The 18,136-nt window shown below is 49.0% G+C and overlaps 1 protein-coding gene across 5 annotated transcripts; it reads right to left on the bottom strand.

Annotated features, from left to right (window-relative positions):
• Window positions 1-227: 227 nt before the first annotated feature.
• On the bottom strand, window positions 228-11,456 carry LOC121572190 (embryonal Fyn-associated substrate). Of its 5 annotated transcripts, XM_045225567.1 has the most exons (9): window positions 11,341-11,453; window positions 10,847-10,890; window positions 10,349-10,728; window positions 7,672-9,102; window positions 6,520-6,639; window positions 4,959-5,951; window positions 4,698-4,772; window positions 3,053-3,310; window positions 228-2,693 (listed from the first exon to the last, which is right to left on the bottom strand). In XM_045225567.1, the coding sequence occupies exons 3-9, from the start codon at window positions 10,358-10,360 to the stop codon at window positions 2,511-2,513; spliced, it is 3,072 nt and encodes a 1,023-aa protein (XP_045081502.1). In that variant the 5' UTR covers window positions 10,361-10,728; window positions 10,847-10,890; window positions 11,341-11,453; the 3' UTR covers window positions 228-2,510. The 5 variants fall into 5 exon arrangements, with proteins under 5 accessions (XP_045081502.1, XP_045081503.1, XP_045081501.1 ...); XM_045225568.1 differs by lacking the exon at window positions 10,847-10,890 and having other exon boundaries at window positions 11,337-11,453; XM_045225566.1 differs by lacking the exon at window positions 10,847-10,890.
• Window positions 11,457-18,136: the final 6,680 nt, after the last annotated feature.

The following is an 18,136-nucleotide window of genomic DNA, read 5'->3' as shown; positions in this document are numbered from 1 at the left end:
CAGCCAATATTGCGCTAGCCTTGTTAACATCTCAACAAATATTATAAATAACTTTCCATGATTTAAACGTAACTTATCCATGTGAGTGCAATTGACGCCCTTTCCAGAACCAGACAGTGCACAATATGTCAGAAAAAAGTGGACTAAAAAACATGAAAACGGAAACACCTTTTTAAAAATACATAGACATATTTTCATCAGAAATAATCCACAGCAAGACAGAACAATAAATGTAATTGTACAAATGTATTTGTGCATTTTTGAGGGGAACATAGTCAGGCATCATTGTAGTGTTCAACTTTCATGAAGTGTATACTGGATAGATCTATATGCCTTTTTCTAGCCATGGAGTCAATACCAACAAATTCACTTTATTGTAAAAACTAATTACACAACGAAAAGCTTTCAAAAATATATTCTGGTACAAAAAAAAGAAGGCAAAAAAACATTATAGCTCAATCAAACTAACTGCTCTTCTCAGCTTGTTCTTTTTAACCATTATTGTAGTAAAATGTAATTCACTGTGTGAAGTGAAAATGTCCCTGTTAAATATGTGCATATAACAAATAAAGCAACTTAAAGCCATGCAGATCATAAAGCAAATACAAAATGATCAATAAATACAATTATTATTATGATGATGCTGCTTTTCTATTATCAGGCCATGGATGTGGTGTGCGCTGTGCAGGCAGGCATTCTGTAGAAATACTGCTACCTTCCACTAGGTAGCGCTCAAAGGCATAACACTAGAGCTTGGTGAAAGTTCTTCGTACTTTTTTTGGCACTGATGCATCTTTGTTCATTTTATCCTCTATCACCAACATACCACTGCTGCATAGACTTCGAGACAGCTATACTAGTGAGGGTGTTGGTGGTAGCATTGAGTTTGCAGGGCAATTAGTGTCTTTCAACAACACGAAAGCCTAGAAGCCTGCGCCCCAATCCCAAATGAACCATCAATTCAATCAATTTTATTTTATATAGCCCTTCTTACATCAGCTAATATCTCGAAGTGCTGTACAGAACCCTTACCCCCCTATGCACTTATTAGGATCTGAGAGGATTGGATAGGAGTAACCCAAGAACGAATATGGCCAAACTAGTACCTAGCCTATCAGAGGCAGCACTAAACAGGCGCAAAACAGGAGATTAGACTTAAGCAGAGAGATGGAAACAAAGATATGAACTTTATGGAGATACACACGCACTACAGTAATATCCTATTTGGCATGTCTGCAACCCACATGTTTACTATAGCTCACAAGCGCTCACTGACAATAGAGTTGGAGAGAAAACACAGACAGGCACAGGCAAGAGTAGGCCAGCATGTCTGTCTGGGAGCCACCATCATAGATTAGACAAAAGACAACCCTTTCTTTCTCATCCTTTGGACAACATGCAGGGGACTGTGCAGCTGTGTGGGAAAGCCAGGGTGTGACGAAAGTTGAAACGCGTGTGGGAAATCGAAAGAAAAGGAGAGAGGGGGACAAGTGAGTGAATGGAAAGCGAAACAGGTGTAGACAAGTAAAAGTTTGCAGACAGGTTTTTCACTTGGTGGCCTTACTGTGGGAAAGAACATGACCGACTAAGCGCTCTATTGCTCCACCATCATTCCTTTCACAACAGAGTAGTACACCCCTCAGGTTCTCTATCAAATCGCTCCATCTATCATCTCATCTCCCTCCATCTCAATCCCGTTTAACACTCATATTCTCTTCTTTTCCATCCCGCTCTTCCAGACTGCAAGGTAGGAAACTGAAGCGGTAAGAGTAGTCTGGTCCCAGATCTGATTTAGCCATCTTTCAAACTCCTATGGTTTACATCCTAAAGTTTTTTTTTTTAAGTGTTGTTTTATGACATTTGATTCTCCAATGCAACATGGAAGCCCAGGCAGAAACACACAGCAAAGCCGTCATGGCATTTACATACAGACCCACCACCTGCACCGTCATCAAGTTATCCCCGCTCTCCTCCATAGCTCCAACAAACAACACCAGGATGTGAGACTCAATTGCTATTTTTGGAGAGGGGGATGGAGGGTTACTTACAATAAATAAAAATGCAAAGATCAAATAAAATAAACGGTTATGTCAATGTAAGAAGAAATAATGGCAACCGAACAGAAATAAGCTGACTCCCATAATACAGTGGCCCACAAGGGACACTGAATGTCACAAACAGGGTTCAAACAAAACAGCCATCATCAATCATCAGGACACACAAGATGAAAAGTGTGCTTGGCACCAAAAACCCAGAAGTGAGTAGGTATAAAAACATACAAAAGGCCAACCAAGAACACACACGCACACAAAATCTAACTGGGTGACGATTTGAGGCACAGATCTGAGTTCTTCTGGACTGAAATTCTATGATTCAACCTCACTTACTTCAAACGTCGAACCGTTCAATTCGAAAGATAATAACACAATGTAACAACAACTAAGGCATTTCAAAGTAGAGAGAAAATGTATTGTAAACAAGTTTTAAGAAGAAAAGTTGAAGAAATATTGTCAAGATATTTCCGCCAGGCGCTGCAGCAGGCCGGAGAAGCCTGCGGCATGCTGTGACAGCTCGGCCACGCGGTCCACCATTTCCTGGGTGGCAGCGACTGATGGGTAGTTCTGGGCTGCCCCCTTCGTTGCCACAACGACAGCCTTCAGGGCCTGACATAGATGCCCACCTGAGGTTGTGACCTACGGAGAGAGACAAAGACAAATAGAGATTGATTATGGCTTCATCATAGGACAATATGCATTTTAATCTTACCTAAATGTCCCTAATCTTGTCCCTAATGCCTGTCACCTTGACCTAAATCTCATATGAATTCTGTTGCAAGCTGTTCTTTATCTTGCTATGTCATATCAAACCCTACATTTGGAATGAAATGCAGGGTCGTGCTAATTAGGCACCAAACGGAAGAAAAACAGAATGAAACAGAGAGGGACTACCTTGACTCGTTCAATATGAATGGCTCGTTTTCATTTTCCATTGCAAAATGCTTTGCTACAGTGTGCCCTAATGAACACAACCCTGTCATGAAATGTGTGCTGACCTTTGCCCTGAGGTCAGGAGAGGTTAGGAGGCGGGAGAGCGTGTCCCCAATGAACACCAGCTTGTGTGCCGTCACGATCAAACTCTTCCCCCGGGAAACAAAGACGCGGGGAGGTTGGTTCCCCTGCACGGTGCTGAAGAGCACGTCAATGGAGTCGGCCAGGCAGGAGAGGTGGGATAGAGACTGGGAGGAGTAGAAGGAGAGCAACTCTGAGTCCTCCAGAGAAAGGGAGACGGGCAAAGGAGGGGAGGGGCTCAACTGGGTGGAGAGAAAGACAGACAAGAGACAGAGTGAGATAGAGCCATCATTGTTTGGGTAAAGAATGAACATGGTCACTCATGGAACTGACATTTATTGTGTCATGGGCCCCAATAGTCTATTATGTCAAATTCTTAGAATCACAGATGGCCTCTTGTTGTGTGCCTATGATGCAAGTGGATGCAACCTAAGCCTACAGATTGAGCGAGCGAAAAAAGGCAGACAGAGGAAAATCAGAGAAAAGATGGAGAGAAACGAAAGAGACGTTGAGATTTAGTGAGAGATACTGTTAAGGTAAACAAGTTGAGTTAATCCAGGCAGGTTGAAACTGGATAAAGGGACACAGAGAGAGCAGGTTTACTGTCAACAGTTAGGTAGATCAATGTTGAGTCACTGGACTGAAGGACTGAAGGACAGTCCGAGCCAATGTTCCCTCTAAGCTGAGTGCGTGCGTGGCTGCGCACCTCCTCCAGGACTGCCGCGCAGAAGAAATGCCAGGCCGAGCAGAGACGCAAGAGATTGAACTTCACTGAGTTCGCCCCATTAGTTTGGACTATATAGACCAACGTTTTTTCTGTGATCGAATCAACATTATTTCAGCACGTTTTAAATGCAACAAACCAAAACAAATCTAACTTTGCAACATTTTGTCTGTGATTTTCGTTGTAGGCAGAGCTAGAGCACAACAGAGTAGAATTCTATTGCCGGGGGTAGCCCACGAGCAGTCTTTGAATCACCCGCGTGTGAATGCGCTTTTCAGATCAGTTCAGATCGGAGCGCAGTGCAGCGCGCGTGTGTACATTTGTTGATATTCTTTGCTAGTTAGCAAGTTATTAGCCCAGTTATTGATAAGTATATGTCAGCTAAGGGGAGTTACTGCTTCCTACAAGAGCACAAAACGTATAGGCTACATTTCAAGCTATCTTTGAAAAGCCAGGCTGGTAAAAAGCTTATGTCTTTAAAAAAAGGGACAGTGTTGTATTTTGAGACAGGCTTGAATATGCAAATAAGCCAATAGGCAGAGGGGTAGCCTACATTGTCTAATTCTCTGTATGACAATAATAATTTATTTTAATTTGTAAAGTGGTTTCTTGCATCATACAACACAATGCAATTCTTACAACGTTCAAGTTTCCGCTCACAAGACCTAAAATTTGCTCAGTGCCCCAAAAAATGTGAGGGAACATTGGTTAGAGCTCATCAGTAAATACACAGAGAGAATCAATGATTCTTCTGAGTGTGTAGTGAGTGTACGTGGTGTGAAAGTGAGAATGTTGTGTGGTGATTGGTGTGAAGATGGAGTGTGTGTGAGAGAATGAGATTGTGTGAGCGTTTGTGTGACAATTGGACAGTACGTGTGGTGTGAGAATGATTATGTGTGTTTTACCCTAGGCTCTGTGGTGTGGAGGGTCTGGTTTGACCTATTCTCTGTCTGGGCATCTGAGCGAGGCTCTGGCTTTCCCTGAGGATGAAAAGATAAGAGATAGATACATCACTTTTACACACACAGCTATGGGCCCAGACGGCAGATATTGTCTATTAAAACTACTGGATAAAACAATCCAGCAAGCGCACAATAAAGGTGTCTGCTTAATGAGTAAAACGCAATGGAAAATGCAGACAAGTGCCAGCAAGACTGAACACTGACCTGCAGTTTCACGTATCCCACACTGTCTCCAAGAGGAAGTGGTGCCGGGGCGGGGGTCAGACCTATTCCTGCGTACTCGTTCCCCATCCCCTCCTCTCCGTCGCTCTGCCCCACAGTGATGGACATGGTCACCGAGGAGGGTTGTGCGGGGGGCAGGGGGAATGCCGGCTGGGGGGTGGGGGGTAAGGGTCTCTCCTGGATCCAGCTACCCTTACGTGGTCCCATACCCCTCCCTATGGGTTTCACCTCGGCCACGGGCAGGGCGGGTAGGGGTCTTCGGGAGAGGGAGTCCTGGGAAGGGAGGCGGGGCCGCCCCTGGGTCTGAAATAGGATGGTGGAGTCCTCCAGCGCTCGTTGGACCATAGAGAGAAGAGTGTCCGACGGAGGGGCGTGGCCACCGGCGGACAAAGCAGGAAGTAGGTCTGAAAGGCGGGCCCAAGCCTGTTGGAGAGGGGGAGGGACCTCACTGGGTTGACTTGACTTCCAGACGGACAGGATCTCAGCCAATGAGGTTGCCAGGTCCCTCGAGGAGGCAGGTGCACCCGAGGCAGAGCTAAGCACCGATTGGACAAGGCCCGTAAGCGAGGTCCTCCATTGGACGTCACCAGACCCATTACTGGATACAGATAACCGACGTGTGGAAGACGAAGACGACGTCGACATCGCCGAAGAGGGCAACACGTCAAGGGTGAGAGCGGGCATGTCGTAGATGCCACAGTCCGGCTCGGAGGTAGACCCCGGGTCACTGCCCTCGCCTAGCCCAAGCGGAGCCCTCTTCCCTGAGCCAGGGACAGAGTAGACCTGGCCGTGCTCCGTCTCCTCCAAGGGGGCGATGGTGGACATGTCCCCCAGGCCCAGGGGTAGGCCAGGAAGGGTTGGGAGGCTGTAAACGTCCTCCTCCGATTCATCAGTAATAACAGACGTTGGGGCGTTGTAGGTCTGCTGCTGGGGGTCTGACGATGTGTTAAGTATTATGGTGGGAACATCATAGACCTGAGAGACAGAAGGAGAGAAAGATAGAAAGAGATCTCCCATTACCGTTATTGAAGTCATTCTAAATCAGTCATTCTAAGGTCATTAGTACTGTCTGTTATGCATGTATATTCTAGGGAGGAGAAAAGAGGAGGAGACTGTTTAGCCTGGCTTATACATTCCCACTGCAATATAAACAGCTGGGTGTGACAGGGAGAAAATCGCAGCAGCAGTATTCAGACCAGACAGACTGGATTGCAGCAGACAGCGAAACAGGTGTGACAGAGTGGCAGAGAGAGAGAGGGGCTGTGGGAGGAAGGAACAGGTGGAGGAAAGTTGAGAGCTGAGAGAGAAAGCGGGGGTCAGGGAGAGAGAGGGATGGGGGGAGTGAGGGGGAAAGGGAGAGGCTGAGAGAGGGAAGAACAGGTGAGGGAAAGTTGAGAGCTGAGGGGGGGGGAAGAGAGAGAGAGGGACAAATAAAGAGAGGAGGGGAGAGAAATATGGAGTGAGAGAGAGGAGTGAGAAAAAGAGGGAGTGAGAGAGGAGAGACAGATGGTATCTGTACTGTAGAGGATGGATTCTGACTGACCTCAGACTCTAGGTCAGTGTGTGGGGGAAGGGAGCGGGGGGTGTTGTAGATGCTCTCATCGTCACACAGTGCTGCTGGGGCCGGCCGCTGCCACCTACTGCTGGGAGGAGTATCATACACCTAGGAGACCAGGCAGAACACAAGACAGCATGTTATAAGACCGTTATACACTTGTTATAAGCACAAGGTCACAATGTCAGATATATCGTTCACATAAGCTAAGTTTCCATCCAATTGGCGCCAGATTTTCCCACCAGTGGTGTGTTCCAACCATGCTGACTTGTGGATAAAAACCAGTGTGTGAAGATGTAGTGCACACAAAATGGATTTTTCGCTTAAGGTAGTACCGAATAAAAATCGAATCTTCAATGAGTTTCCATCGCATTTTCAACTCTACCGTTCATTTTGTCACAAAAACTGTTAAGTAGCAAATGTGCCTACTCTGGTCTTGCCGCGTGGGCTCTAGCCAACAGCTGGCTGATACAGTGCAGGTAGGCTGTGAGAGTAGGCTAGTCTACATGATGAGATTATTATGGATAAAAGTGAGAATATTTGTATTTGTCAAACGGCAGTCAAGCATCGATCAGAATAAGACCCTTTATATTTATTGGAAGGAAGCATCACTGTGCACTTTCACCACCCTGTGAAGTTCATCCTAACTGATTTCATCTGTAGCCTAATAAACTGCATGGTTTCCTGAGTCCTAGTGGGAGGAGCACACACCATGTCATCGCAACTCCAAGTTTACTTCCATATGATGGTTATTACATCAATATTTGCACATTAAGGAGTTTCCACCGCCATTTCTCACATAATTAATTTTACCGACACAAAAAGATCCCACCATGTCGAACGAACAAATTATCTGTGCATTTATCAAGGTGTACCGAAACGTCCTGTTTCCATCACAGCTGTCGTGATTTTTTTTATTTATAATACGGTATGACTTTACTCGCATTAAAACTGTGGATAGAAACGTGGTTAGTGGTTAACTAGGATTGGCGTTTTTCCTGAATACATGACTTGACAGGGAAAAACTCTGGGGCCTAATCATGACAAGAGATTGTGGAGAGAAAGAGAGGGAACAAGAGGGGAAGGAAAGAACGAGAGCAGCGACATTGAACTTGTTAATTTCTTCCCTTTCTCTCGCACCTGTTCATCCAGGCTCTCATCATCACACTCTCCGTCCTCTCCTTTCTTATTCTGCCCATTCTGCATCTTTTCATCCGACGTCATCCTTCCATCTTTGCTCTCCCGGTGCTGGGGTACAGGAGTCGACTGGGGGGTGGAGAGGACAGGCTGAGAGGTGGATACAGGGGTTCCGGATTGGGGCAAGTCTTTTCTGGTTACCCCCCTCACTGGAGGGGCTGGAGGAGGGGGCTTACGGGCAAAGTTTGGGGATCCAGGCACCCTGCCTTGTCCCCGTCCTGCTCTGGCCAGCAAAGGGGAACCCCTGAGGGGGGTAGCAGGAGCTAGCTTCCCCCTGGTGATGGGAGGGGTGGAGGGCACACCACCCTGACCACCGGGGGTCCCTGGGGTTTTGGGGGTCGCCCCTTTCAACTGAGGTTTGGGGGATCCCTGTGCGGGGACAGGTGGAGTCCTGAGAATCCCTGCTCCTACAGGGGTGGGGGTCTGGTACATCATCCCAGGGGTGTCCTGTGCCAGTTTGGATTGAGGGGTGAGGGGCTTAAGGGGGGCTCCCCCGCCCCCGTTGATCTGTGAAGGGGTGAGGCTCTGAGCCTCCAGGACCCTAGTAGTGATGGGGGTAACCTGGGTCGACACAGCCCCCCCGGCTGCCCCTCCTGTGGGGGTCTGGTAGACCTCCTCGCTGGGCAGGACAGTCCCTCTGGGGACCAGGTAACAGCCATCAGAGTGGCCTACCGCCGCTACAGTCTCCCTGGGGACCAGGTAGGTGTTGTCCTCTGGCCCCTCTGGAGCTAGACCCACCGCCCGAGGCATCCCACTGGGGGCCAGGTAGACATTCTCTGGTCCATGGTCTCCAGCCAGACCCCTGTGGTGCTGGGGCCCGAGAGGTGTGGGGGTGGAGGGGGTCTGGTAGAGGCTCCCAGCTGAGTCTGTGCCTCTGGACCGGAGGGAGGGCGAGCGGGGGCGGCCCGTCACCCCAACGTCCCAATCGGGACAGGGGCGTGTGCCGGAGCTGGAGCGGGAGCGTGGGCGACCCCCTACCTCGGCCTGCCGGAGCACCCCTGGTCTAGAGGCGACAGGCACCGCCCCTGGGCTCTGGTACAGGGCCTCCCCCAGGCTAGGTGGGGTGCGGTAGACCCCGTCCACATCCTCTGTGGAGACTGAAGTGCGGGCCAGGGGGCCTGGGGAGAGGTACACAGAGTCCTCGCTGGGGGCGCGGCTGGGGGGTCGGGAGTCGGCCCCCGGGGCGGGGGCGGTGTGGAGGAGGCGGAGGCGGTTGGCGGGGGCGATGCCCTGGCGCCCGTGGAGGGAGCAGAGCCACCAGCCAGGACCCCCTCCCTGCTCCTGTTCTAGAACCATCAGGATGTCTCCCTTCCGGAAGGCCAGCTCCTCAGGGCTCTCTGCTGCATTGTCAAACAGGGCCTTCGCCAGCACCGTCTGAAAAATATATAACAAAGAAATAACTTATTACACAGTAATTACTCAGAAATAAGAGAGATTCACAAACAATCATCACTATCCCAGAGTTTTTCCTAGTTAAGTCACGTGGTTTGGAAAAACTCTGGGCCCTACTCATAGGGGCACATACACACTGATGATAGAAATGCATGCAGAGACAGAAATGACCTGACTTCACACTGGGAAGCACACATCTACATACTGACTGGCCTGGACATAGACAAATGCATTGACTTGATGCCAAGAAAGAGAATGAGAATAGCTAATTGTATAACAGTCTTAGTGAATAGAAGAGAAAGATGGGGTGGGAGGAGCAAAACAGAACAGTGTGGTGTGTGTGTGAGAGAGAGAGAGAGAGAGAGAGAGAGAGAAGAGAGACAGAGAGAGAGAGAGACAGAGAGAGAGAGAGAGTCATTCAGAGCACAGTCACATAATGAATAAATACATACTGATATAAGTGCTGAATCACTGCATATTCAGTTACTGCACACAGTACTTACTTATAGGGTGAATAGAAAAGAGACAGTGAGAGGACGGAGGTCAATTATTTAAAAGACAAGAGGAGTAAATGGTAATGAGAAAAGGAAGGGAGGGAGGGAGGTAGGCAACATCTGTCCCTAGTTTGGGGTTTAATTGCCGTCCCTTGGGCCTCCTCTCATCTTCTCCTTTTCAAACCCCTAACCCCCTGGGGATTGGCTATAGAAAGACAAGCTGAGCCCGGGCCATGTTCAGTCAAGGAAACGTTTTCAAACAAAGTGAAAATAGTGTCAGATCTTGTCCAATTAGAACACAGATTTTTGTTTTCTTATTGCAAAACACATTGCTACGGTTTGCACACCGCCCAGAGATGAGAGCTCTACTCAAACACCAGCTCAAGTGGATGGAAGACAGGGCAATGTTCAATTACTTAAAAACGCATCCTTCATTCATTCCCTCCCTTCCCTGAATGACGTAATCACTGATTTGACAGTATTTGATGAGAAAAACGAAGGGATCACTTCAGCCAAATGTCCTTACACCCACCCGATCCAGTTACGTCATTGTGATTCTCCCAAAGAAGAAAGGATCATTCATTTTTAAAGTATTCAAACAGTTCCCTGGATTGAAACAGCAGTATAGTGCCATGTCACCAGTTGGGCGCCTTTCCATCTGTGCCCGCTTTACTCACCATCTCTCATACAAAAGCGTGCACACACACAGGCACACATACACCATTTATACTCACTGAGAGGGACATGTTTGCTCTTCCTCAGGCAGTGCTCCTGTCAGGATGTTGGGTCAGACAGGCTCACAAGCAGACAGGGTCCTCCTCCATCTATATCCAAGAGGTGAACTGGTGACTGCTGAAGAGTCAAAACACACGATCCAAGTTGTGTTCAAGGGAAACACCACCAGCCTCATTCAAGGCTGCAAAGGTTGAGAGATGTCCAGCTTTCTTCGTTCGCCAAAGCCCAATGGGTTCTTCTGTGTTGAGGGCATGATTGAACTGCTCCTTCTTGGCTCAGTGTTGTTGACAGTAACTGTCAAGAAGATTAGAAAAGCCAGTTGGGCTGGATTGTGATGTCATCTTTAGATCACACTCCTGATAACCACTGAAGGAGAATCCTAGTCAGAGGAATATGATGATCAGTTATTTATGTCCTGTTACTTTGTAAACAATATTTGATGTCAATGTCTACCACTTTTATCTATAACCAATTAATAACTTCAGTACTATTCTTACCATATCCAATGTTGTGGTCACACATCTAGGTCTCATTTTGATCCCTGTAATATCGTGGAGCTGAGTAAACTTAATTTACGACATAAAGTCAGCTACTCAGAGGTTGTATCAGTGCCAGGCATTGGGATCATCCAGTAAAAATCATAGACCATGACATAGATATGACTGATTACATCAATATTTGCTAACTAACGTTAACTAGCCCCCTAATGTTAGCAAGCATCTTACCCTCTCGCTGATCAAATTAAAATATACAACGAAAAGAATGCATATCCAAGATTTTGCTAGTTAACAATTTGGCCAACATTATCCACGTATCTCAAATCGATGGAGGCTAGCTAGCTTGCTACTGTAACGTTATAACGTTAGCTAGCTGCTAGCTACAGCAGTAGCTGGCACAACAAAAAGGGGCATAAAATGCATTCGCTAGCGAGCAAACTTCAGTCAGCCTTCAAATTACACTCACTTATTGTTTTGTTAGCTAGCGTACCTACCCCTAATGCTCCAGAAAATAAAGATAACGAGCATTCCCTTATTTCAGCCGAGGGACTTCGTGGCCAACGAGGTTTTTCTTTTCTCTCTCCCTCCTGAGAAGGACTACGTAATTGGATACGATCAATAATGTACATAAACCCTGGATTGCAGATTGCCATTGAGAGGCTTTGAAGCCACTAGTCGGACATATTGGCACTTCCCAGTCGGAGCAGTCCTCCATAGGAATGAATGGAATTCTACAGTATTTCAGTGAAATTTTTCAAGAACAAAATTACATGTATTTAAGTATTTTTGTTGTTGTAGTGGGGACAGTAACATTAATACTCTCAAAAATATATTTTAAATATATTTTCCATTGTTTTATTTGTATGTTTCGCTAACATAATATACTTTAAAAGTATGCATTCAGGTGTCTGTAATAGAATAAACGTGTCGAAAACGAATGTAGATATAAATAAGTGAAATTATATAGCTTCCCCAAAAAATGTTTTACAATGGAGGAGTACCAAGATGACTGCGATTTGGCTTCAATACAGCGCCCCCTGTCAGACATCCAGTGTTTATACACACTATTGAATGCAACCCTCTTGCGGTAAACGGGCAAGATTTTGAGGATGGAGCCCCAGAAGCGAGACATCACTGGCTAATTTTTTCTGGTTGGGGCGGGTGGGGAGAGTAGACCAGAGCCATTGGTCTCACGCGGGAAAGCATGCGCACGCGAGACAGGGAACGCCCACTTACACAGACCGGAACCTTTACCATTTTTTCAAACATAGTGGCTGCGATTCCGGATTTTCTGGAACCAGACTTACTGTGGCAAAAATACTGAGATTTCTGCGCATGCAGGATCCACTAGTCTACCTCCTTCAGCTGCTGCTCCGTCACTCTGTGACTCTACTGCCACTTGTACACAAAACAGTTCAAACAAACTTTGTTATTTGTCTGTTGTAACAATAGGCTATTGCAAACATAAGCACACAAGACACAAAAAGGTTGTCTAGCAATCATGTTCTTTTTTCAGGAGGGGAGTTACATGCAGCTATTTAAGCAAGCTATATGTAGCTTACACAGCAATAAATAGCAAGACACAGACAAGCCGTCAATAGCAGCGGCATCATGCCAATATGGGGCACAGGTGCACATGCCCCCTCAGATTTGCCCTGTTTAGCCCAGATAGTTTCTCAATCTCCCAACCTCATAACTAGCTACCACAACGTCATTTCAGGCTATCAATCAAGTTAGAGCAGCTATCTTGCCTAGCTATCTTAGCTGACATGCCTGCTGGCAAGGTTGGTAGACTTTAGAAAAGCAACCAATAACTAAATGTACTGAATAAGACTCACATTCCTTTCAATCTTTTACCCAGATTTTAGCAGAGATGCAGAGAAGCATATTTAGGAGGATACAGTCAGGAGGACAGCTCAAGAGGTATGCTTAGATATACAGAAAAAATGGGGGAGATGGCGCCGGAGGAGATGGCTGCCGTTTTATGGCCCTCTTGTCACAAGCCGTGCTAGAACTCCGGTCTCAGATGTGGAGAGCTGGGAGTAATACCCCTTAGCCACAGAGGAGGTGTAGTAGGACCCAAATGAAACACCCAAGGCAATACTCCAGGCCAGTAGATTTAATGTAAAAACAAAGGTTCTTCGCCATTCACAAATAGTCCAACAAAAGTTCTTCTCAGAAAGAGGTATGTTAACAAAACAGGAGGCAAAACAAAATAACTCCACGAGGGGAGAAAAACAAACTAAAGATAACTTAGAAAACCTTACTTGGAAAGACACGGTGGAACAAAGCAGGAGACACATAGCCAGGACTCAATAACCAAGTGAGAAACAAGGGGAAAACACACAGCTAAAATACACAAGGGGAAACAAGGCACAGGTGACCTGGATCAAGCTAATTAGGACACACGAGGAAGAACTAAGGCAGAGGGGAACACAGATGACCTCTAGAGGCCCGGAGACAAACAGGAGGCAGGAAGCTGACAGGACCCCTCCTCTAGGAACGACTCCTGGCGTTCCTTCCAGAACACCCCGGCCCCAGGGTGCGAAAATCTCGGATCAAACCTGGGTCCAGGATGTCCCTGGCTGGAACCCAGGAGCGCTCCTCTGGCCCGTAGCCCTCCCAGTCCACCAGATACTGCAGAGAGTTCTGGACCCTCCGGGAGTCCAGTATCCGGCGGACTGTGTAGGCTGGCTGGCCGTCAATGATCCTGGGAGGTGGCGGGGGTCTGCGTGGGGGGCAAAAGGAGAAGACAAGACAGGTTTAAGGAGTGAAACATGGAAAGTGGGGTTAACTCTAAGGGAGCGAGGCAGAACCAAACGATACGAAACAGGGTTAACCTTTCTAGCAATGCGGAAAGGGCCGATGTATCTCTGGGAAAGCTTCTTGGATTCGACCCGGAGGGGCAGGTTCTTAGTGGCCAACCAAACTCTCTGACCAGCTCGGAAACTAGGGGCCGTCCGGCGGTGTCGATTAGCCTGACTTTGGTATCTCTGGGAGGTCCGAAGGAGGATACACCTGGCCTTCTTCCAGGTCCGCCTACAGCGTTGGACAAAGCGCTGGGCCGAGGGAACACCAACTTGCGCCTCTTCCTCTGGAAATAATGGAGGGTTGTAACCGAACTGGCATTCGAAGGGGGACAATCCGGTGGCTGAAGACTGGAGGGTGTTGTGGGCATATTCAGCCCAAATGATATAGGTGGCCCAAGACGTGGGATTACTGGCCGCCATACACCGCAGGGTGGTCTCCAGATCCTGATTAATCCGTTCCGTTTGGCCATTAGACTCTGGATGGAACCCTGACGATAGGCTGGCTGTGGCCCCAATAAGCCTGCAGAAGGCCCCCCCAAAACCGGGACGAGAGTGGGGACCTCGGTCAGAGACCACGTCCAGGGGAATGCCAAATATCCGGAAGACATGGTTCATGAGGAGCTCAGCAGTCTCCTTAGCCGAGGGCAGCTTGGGCAGGGGAATAAACCGGGCAGCCTTAGAGAACCGGTCAACGATCACTAGGATGACGGTGTTGCCCTGGGATGGAGGAAGTCCCGTAACAAAGTCCAGAGAAAGGTGTGACCATGGCCTTCGAGGAATAGGTAAGGGATGGAGCAGTCCCTGGGTCGCTGGCGCGTCGACTTTCCCCTGGTTGCACACTGGGCAGGCCTCAACATAGACCTGCACGTCCTTCTTGATGGACGGCCACCAAAACCGCCGTCGGAGGAATTCCAGTGTGCGAGCACTGCCTGGATGGCATGTCAAGGGCGACTCATGACCCCACTGCAAGACGCGGGCCCGAACAGAGAGAGGAACGTACAGGCGACCGGCAGGACCACCGCCTGGATCGGGCTCATGGACAAGGGCTTCTCGTACCCCTCTTTCTAGTTCCCACTGAAGAGGTGCGACGATCCTAGACCTCGGAATAATCGATGCCAAGGGCTTCTCTTGTACCTCGGGAGAATAGGCTCGAGACAGGGCATCCGGCTTGACGTTCTTGGTGCCAGGTCGGTAAGACAGGAGGAACTGGAACCGATTAAAGAAAAGGGACCATCGTGCTTGCCGAGGGTTCATCCGCTTAGCCTGTTGGAGATATTCCAGGTTCTTGTGGTCTGTGAGAACCTGGAACGGGTGCTGAGCCCCCCTCAAGCCAATGGCGCCACTCTTCCAAGGCCAGTTTTACTGCAAGCAACTCTAGATCCCCCCACGTGGTAGTTGCGCTCGGCCTCAGACAGGCGGCGAGACATGAAGGCACAAGGGTGTAATCTCCCATCCTCACCCCTCTGTGACAGGACGGCTCCCACCCCCACCTCTGAGGCGTCCACCTCCACCACGAAAGGTCTTTCTGGGTCAGGAGTCACCAGAATCGGAGCAGACGTGAAGCGGCGCTTGAGATCCTCGAAGGCCCCTGCTGCTTCCGGACCCCAGTGAACCTTGGTCCCTCCTCCCTTGGTAAGCGTCGTCAAGGGGGCTACCACTGAGCTGAAATTCTTGATGAACTTCCGATAGAAGTTAGAAAAGCCAATGAACCGTTGAACCTCCTTGACCGTGGCAGGTGTGGGGCCAGCTGCGGACCGCTTCGACCTTCTTGGGATCCATCTCTAAGTGCCCGGGAGTGACAATAAACCCGAGAAACTGAGTCTGAGAAACATGAAATTCACACTTCTCAGGTTTAACATAGAGGTGATTGTCAAGGAGCCTCTGGAGAACCCGGCTAACATGCCCCTCATGCTCCTTCAGTGACCTCGAGAAGATGAGGATATCGTCCAGGTACACGAAGACGAACAGATTAAGCATATCCCGGAGAACATCATTAATCAGGGCTTGGAATACTGCGGGGGCATTGGTGAGCCCGAACGGCATCACCCGATATTCATAGTGCCCGTGGGCGTGTTGAACGCCGTCTTCCATTCGTCACCTTGCCGGATCCGCACGAGATGGTAAGCATTGCGGAGATCCAGTTTAGAAAAAATGGAAGCCCCTTGAAGCAGCTCAAAAGCAGTGGCCATGAGAGGAAGAGGATATCGATTCCGAACCGTGATCTTGTTGAGTCCCGGTAATCAATACAAGGCCTAAGACCCCCGTCCTTCTTTTCAACAAAAAAGAAGCCCGCCCCAGCCGGGAAGTAGAGGCATGGATGAGGCCGGCTGCCAAGGACTCCTTAATGTAGGTGTCCATAGCTGCGTGCTCGGGGAGGACAAGGAAAAGATCCGACCTCTAGGAGGGCAGCACCCAGGAGTAGATCAATGGCACAGTCATACGTGCGATGAGGCGGTAAGGAAGTAGCCCGGGCCTTGCTGAACACCGCCTTGAACCGATGGTAAACACTGGGGACTAGGGAGACGTCAACAGACTCTTGAAACTGGGTACTAGGGGCTGAGGGACTCTGAAGCATGCAGGTGAGTTGGCAAGTGGAACCCCAGCTTAGAATGGTGCCAGTAGGCCAGTCGATCTGGGGATTATGTCTGCATAGCCAAGGGTGACCCAGGATAATAGGATACTCGGGAGAGTCAATGAGATAGAAGGTCTCCTCCTGCTGGTGTTGAGAGATGGTAAGTCGCAGGGACTGAGTCGCCTCAGTAACCTTTCCTGGTTCCAGAGGTCTGCCATCTAAGGCTGTAACTGCCTGGGGTTGAGGAAGTAGTTGGGTAGGGATCTTAAGTTCCTTAGCCAAGGTTACATCCATGAAATCACCTGCGGCACCGGAATCGATCATAGCCTGGACCCGATGCTGGTGGCCCTCCCAGGACAGAGTGGCTGGAATAGCTAGGACAGCGTTAGTAGGAGGAGCTCTAATTTTCCCCATCACAACCCTCCTGTAGCTGGGCGGGGACAGGCGTTTCCCGAAAGCTCGGGGCAAGTGGAGCGGAAGTGGCCGGCAACCCCGCAGTAGAGGCACCGACGCTCCCTCATGCGACGTTCCCTTTCATTGGGAGAAAGCCTGGAACGGCCTAACTGCATGCTCTCCGGGGAATCCTGGAGCAGTTCAGGAGCCGGGGAAGCTCTGAATGACGGAGTCCAAACAGGAGAAACAGAGCTGCTCCGAGGAACTTGGGACTGAGACACCTGGCGGCGAGCCGTTCTCCGCTCTCTTAGACGATTGTCCAGGCGGATGGCCAAGGCTATGAGGGACTCGAGATCTCCAGCTGGTTCTCGGGTGGCTAACTCATCTTGAAGGGGCTCAGATAACCCTCCCTGAAAGCAGACCCTCAGCGCTTCATCATTCCATCCGCTCCTTGCTGCTATGGTCCGAAAATCAATGGCGAAATCTGCCGTGCTTGGGAGCCCTGACGGAGAGACAGTAGGCGCTTGGAAGCCTCCCGCCCACTGACAGGATGATCGAACACCCGCTTGAACTCTTCTACAAATGCAGCGTGGGAATCACAACAGGCCTCCTGGGACTGCCACACCGCAGAGGCCCAGGCGAGCGCCTTGTCTGAAAGAAGGGTAATGATGTAGGCAATCTTGGAACGGTCTGTGGGAAAACTTGAGGATTGGAGCTCGAAGGTGAGGGAGCATTGGGTGAGGAAACCCTGGCAAGAGCTTGGATCCCCAGAAAAGGGCTTGGGAGGTGGTAGTCGGGGCTCCGCCAACCGAGAAGGCCTGTCGTCACTGGGAGGTGACCTGGGGGAAGGGAGAGGACCAAGGAGGCGTTCAAAGAGCTGGTGAAGGGAACTCATCATTTCGGCCAGGAGTTGAGAATGTCTAGCCATCAGCTCCTCTTGTCGGCTGAGAACGGCTTCATGGCGCTGGAAAGAAGCCTCATGTCGAGTGATCACCGCCAACAGGTCCTGGGAACTGAGTGTTTCTGGGTCCATGATTGACTTGGTTATTCTGTCACAAGCCGTGCTAGAACTCCGGTCTCAGATGTGGAGAGCTGGGAGTAATACCCCTTAGCCACAGAGGAGGTGTAGTAGGACCCAAATGAAACACCCAAGGCAATACTCCAGGCCAGTAGATTTAATGTAAAAACAAAGGTTCTTCGCCATTCACAAATAGTCCAACAAAAGTTCTTCTCAGAAAGAGGTATGTTAACAAAACAGGAGGCAAAACAAAATAACTCCACGAGGGGAGAAAAACAAACTAAAGATAACTTAGAAAACCTTACTTGGAAAGACACGGTGGAACAAAGCAGGAGACACATAGCCAGGACTCAATAACCAAGTGAGAAACAAGGGGAAAACACACAGCTAAAATACACAAGGGGAAACAAGGCACAGGTGACCTGGATCAAGCTAATTAGGACACACGAGGAAGAACTAAGGCAGAGGGGAACACAGATGACCTCTAGAGGCCCGGA

This window comes from Coregonus clupeaformis, chromosome 16 (assembly GCF_020615455.1).
Source record: "Coregonus clupeaformis isolate EN_2021a chromosome 16, ASM2061545v1, whole genome shotgun sequence".
Taxonomy (NCBI): domain Eukaryota; kingdom Metazoa; phylum Chordata; class Actinopteri; order Salmoniformes; family Salmonidae; genus Coregonus; species Coregonus clupeaformis.
This window is presented reverse-complemented; position numbering and strand designations above follow the sequence as displayed.

Excerpts from the sequence above, each read along its gene's own strand:
- LOC121572190 (XM_045225568.1), bottom strand. Across the intron at positions 3,311-4,697 it reads TCCACACCACAGAGCCTAGG|TTGAGCCCCTCCCCTCCTTT; the intron begins GTAAAACACACA and ends CTCTCCACCCAG. Across the intron at positions 2,694-3,052 it reads CTCCTGACCTCAGGGCAAAG|GTCACAACCTCAGGTGGGCA; the intron begins GTCAGCACACAT and ends CTCTCTCCGTAG.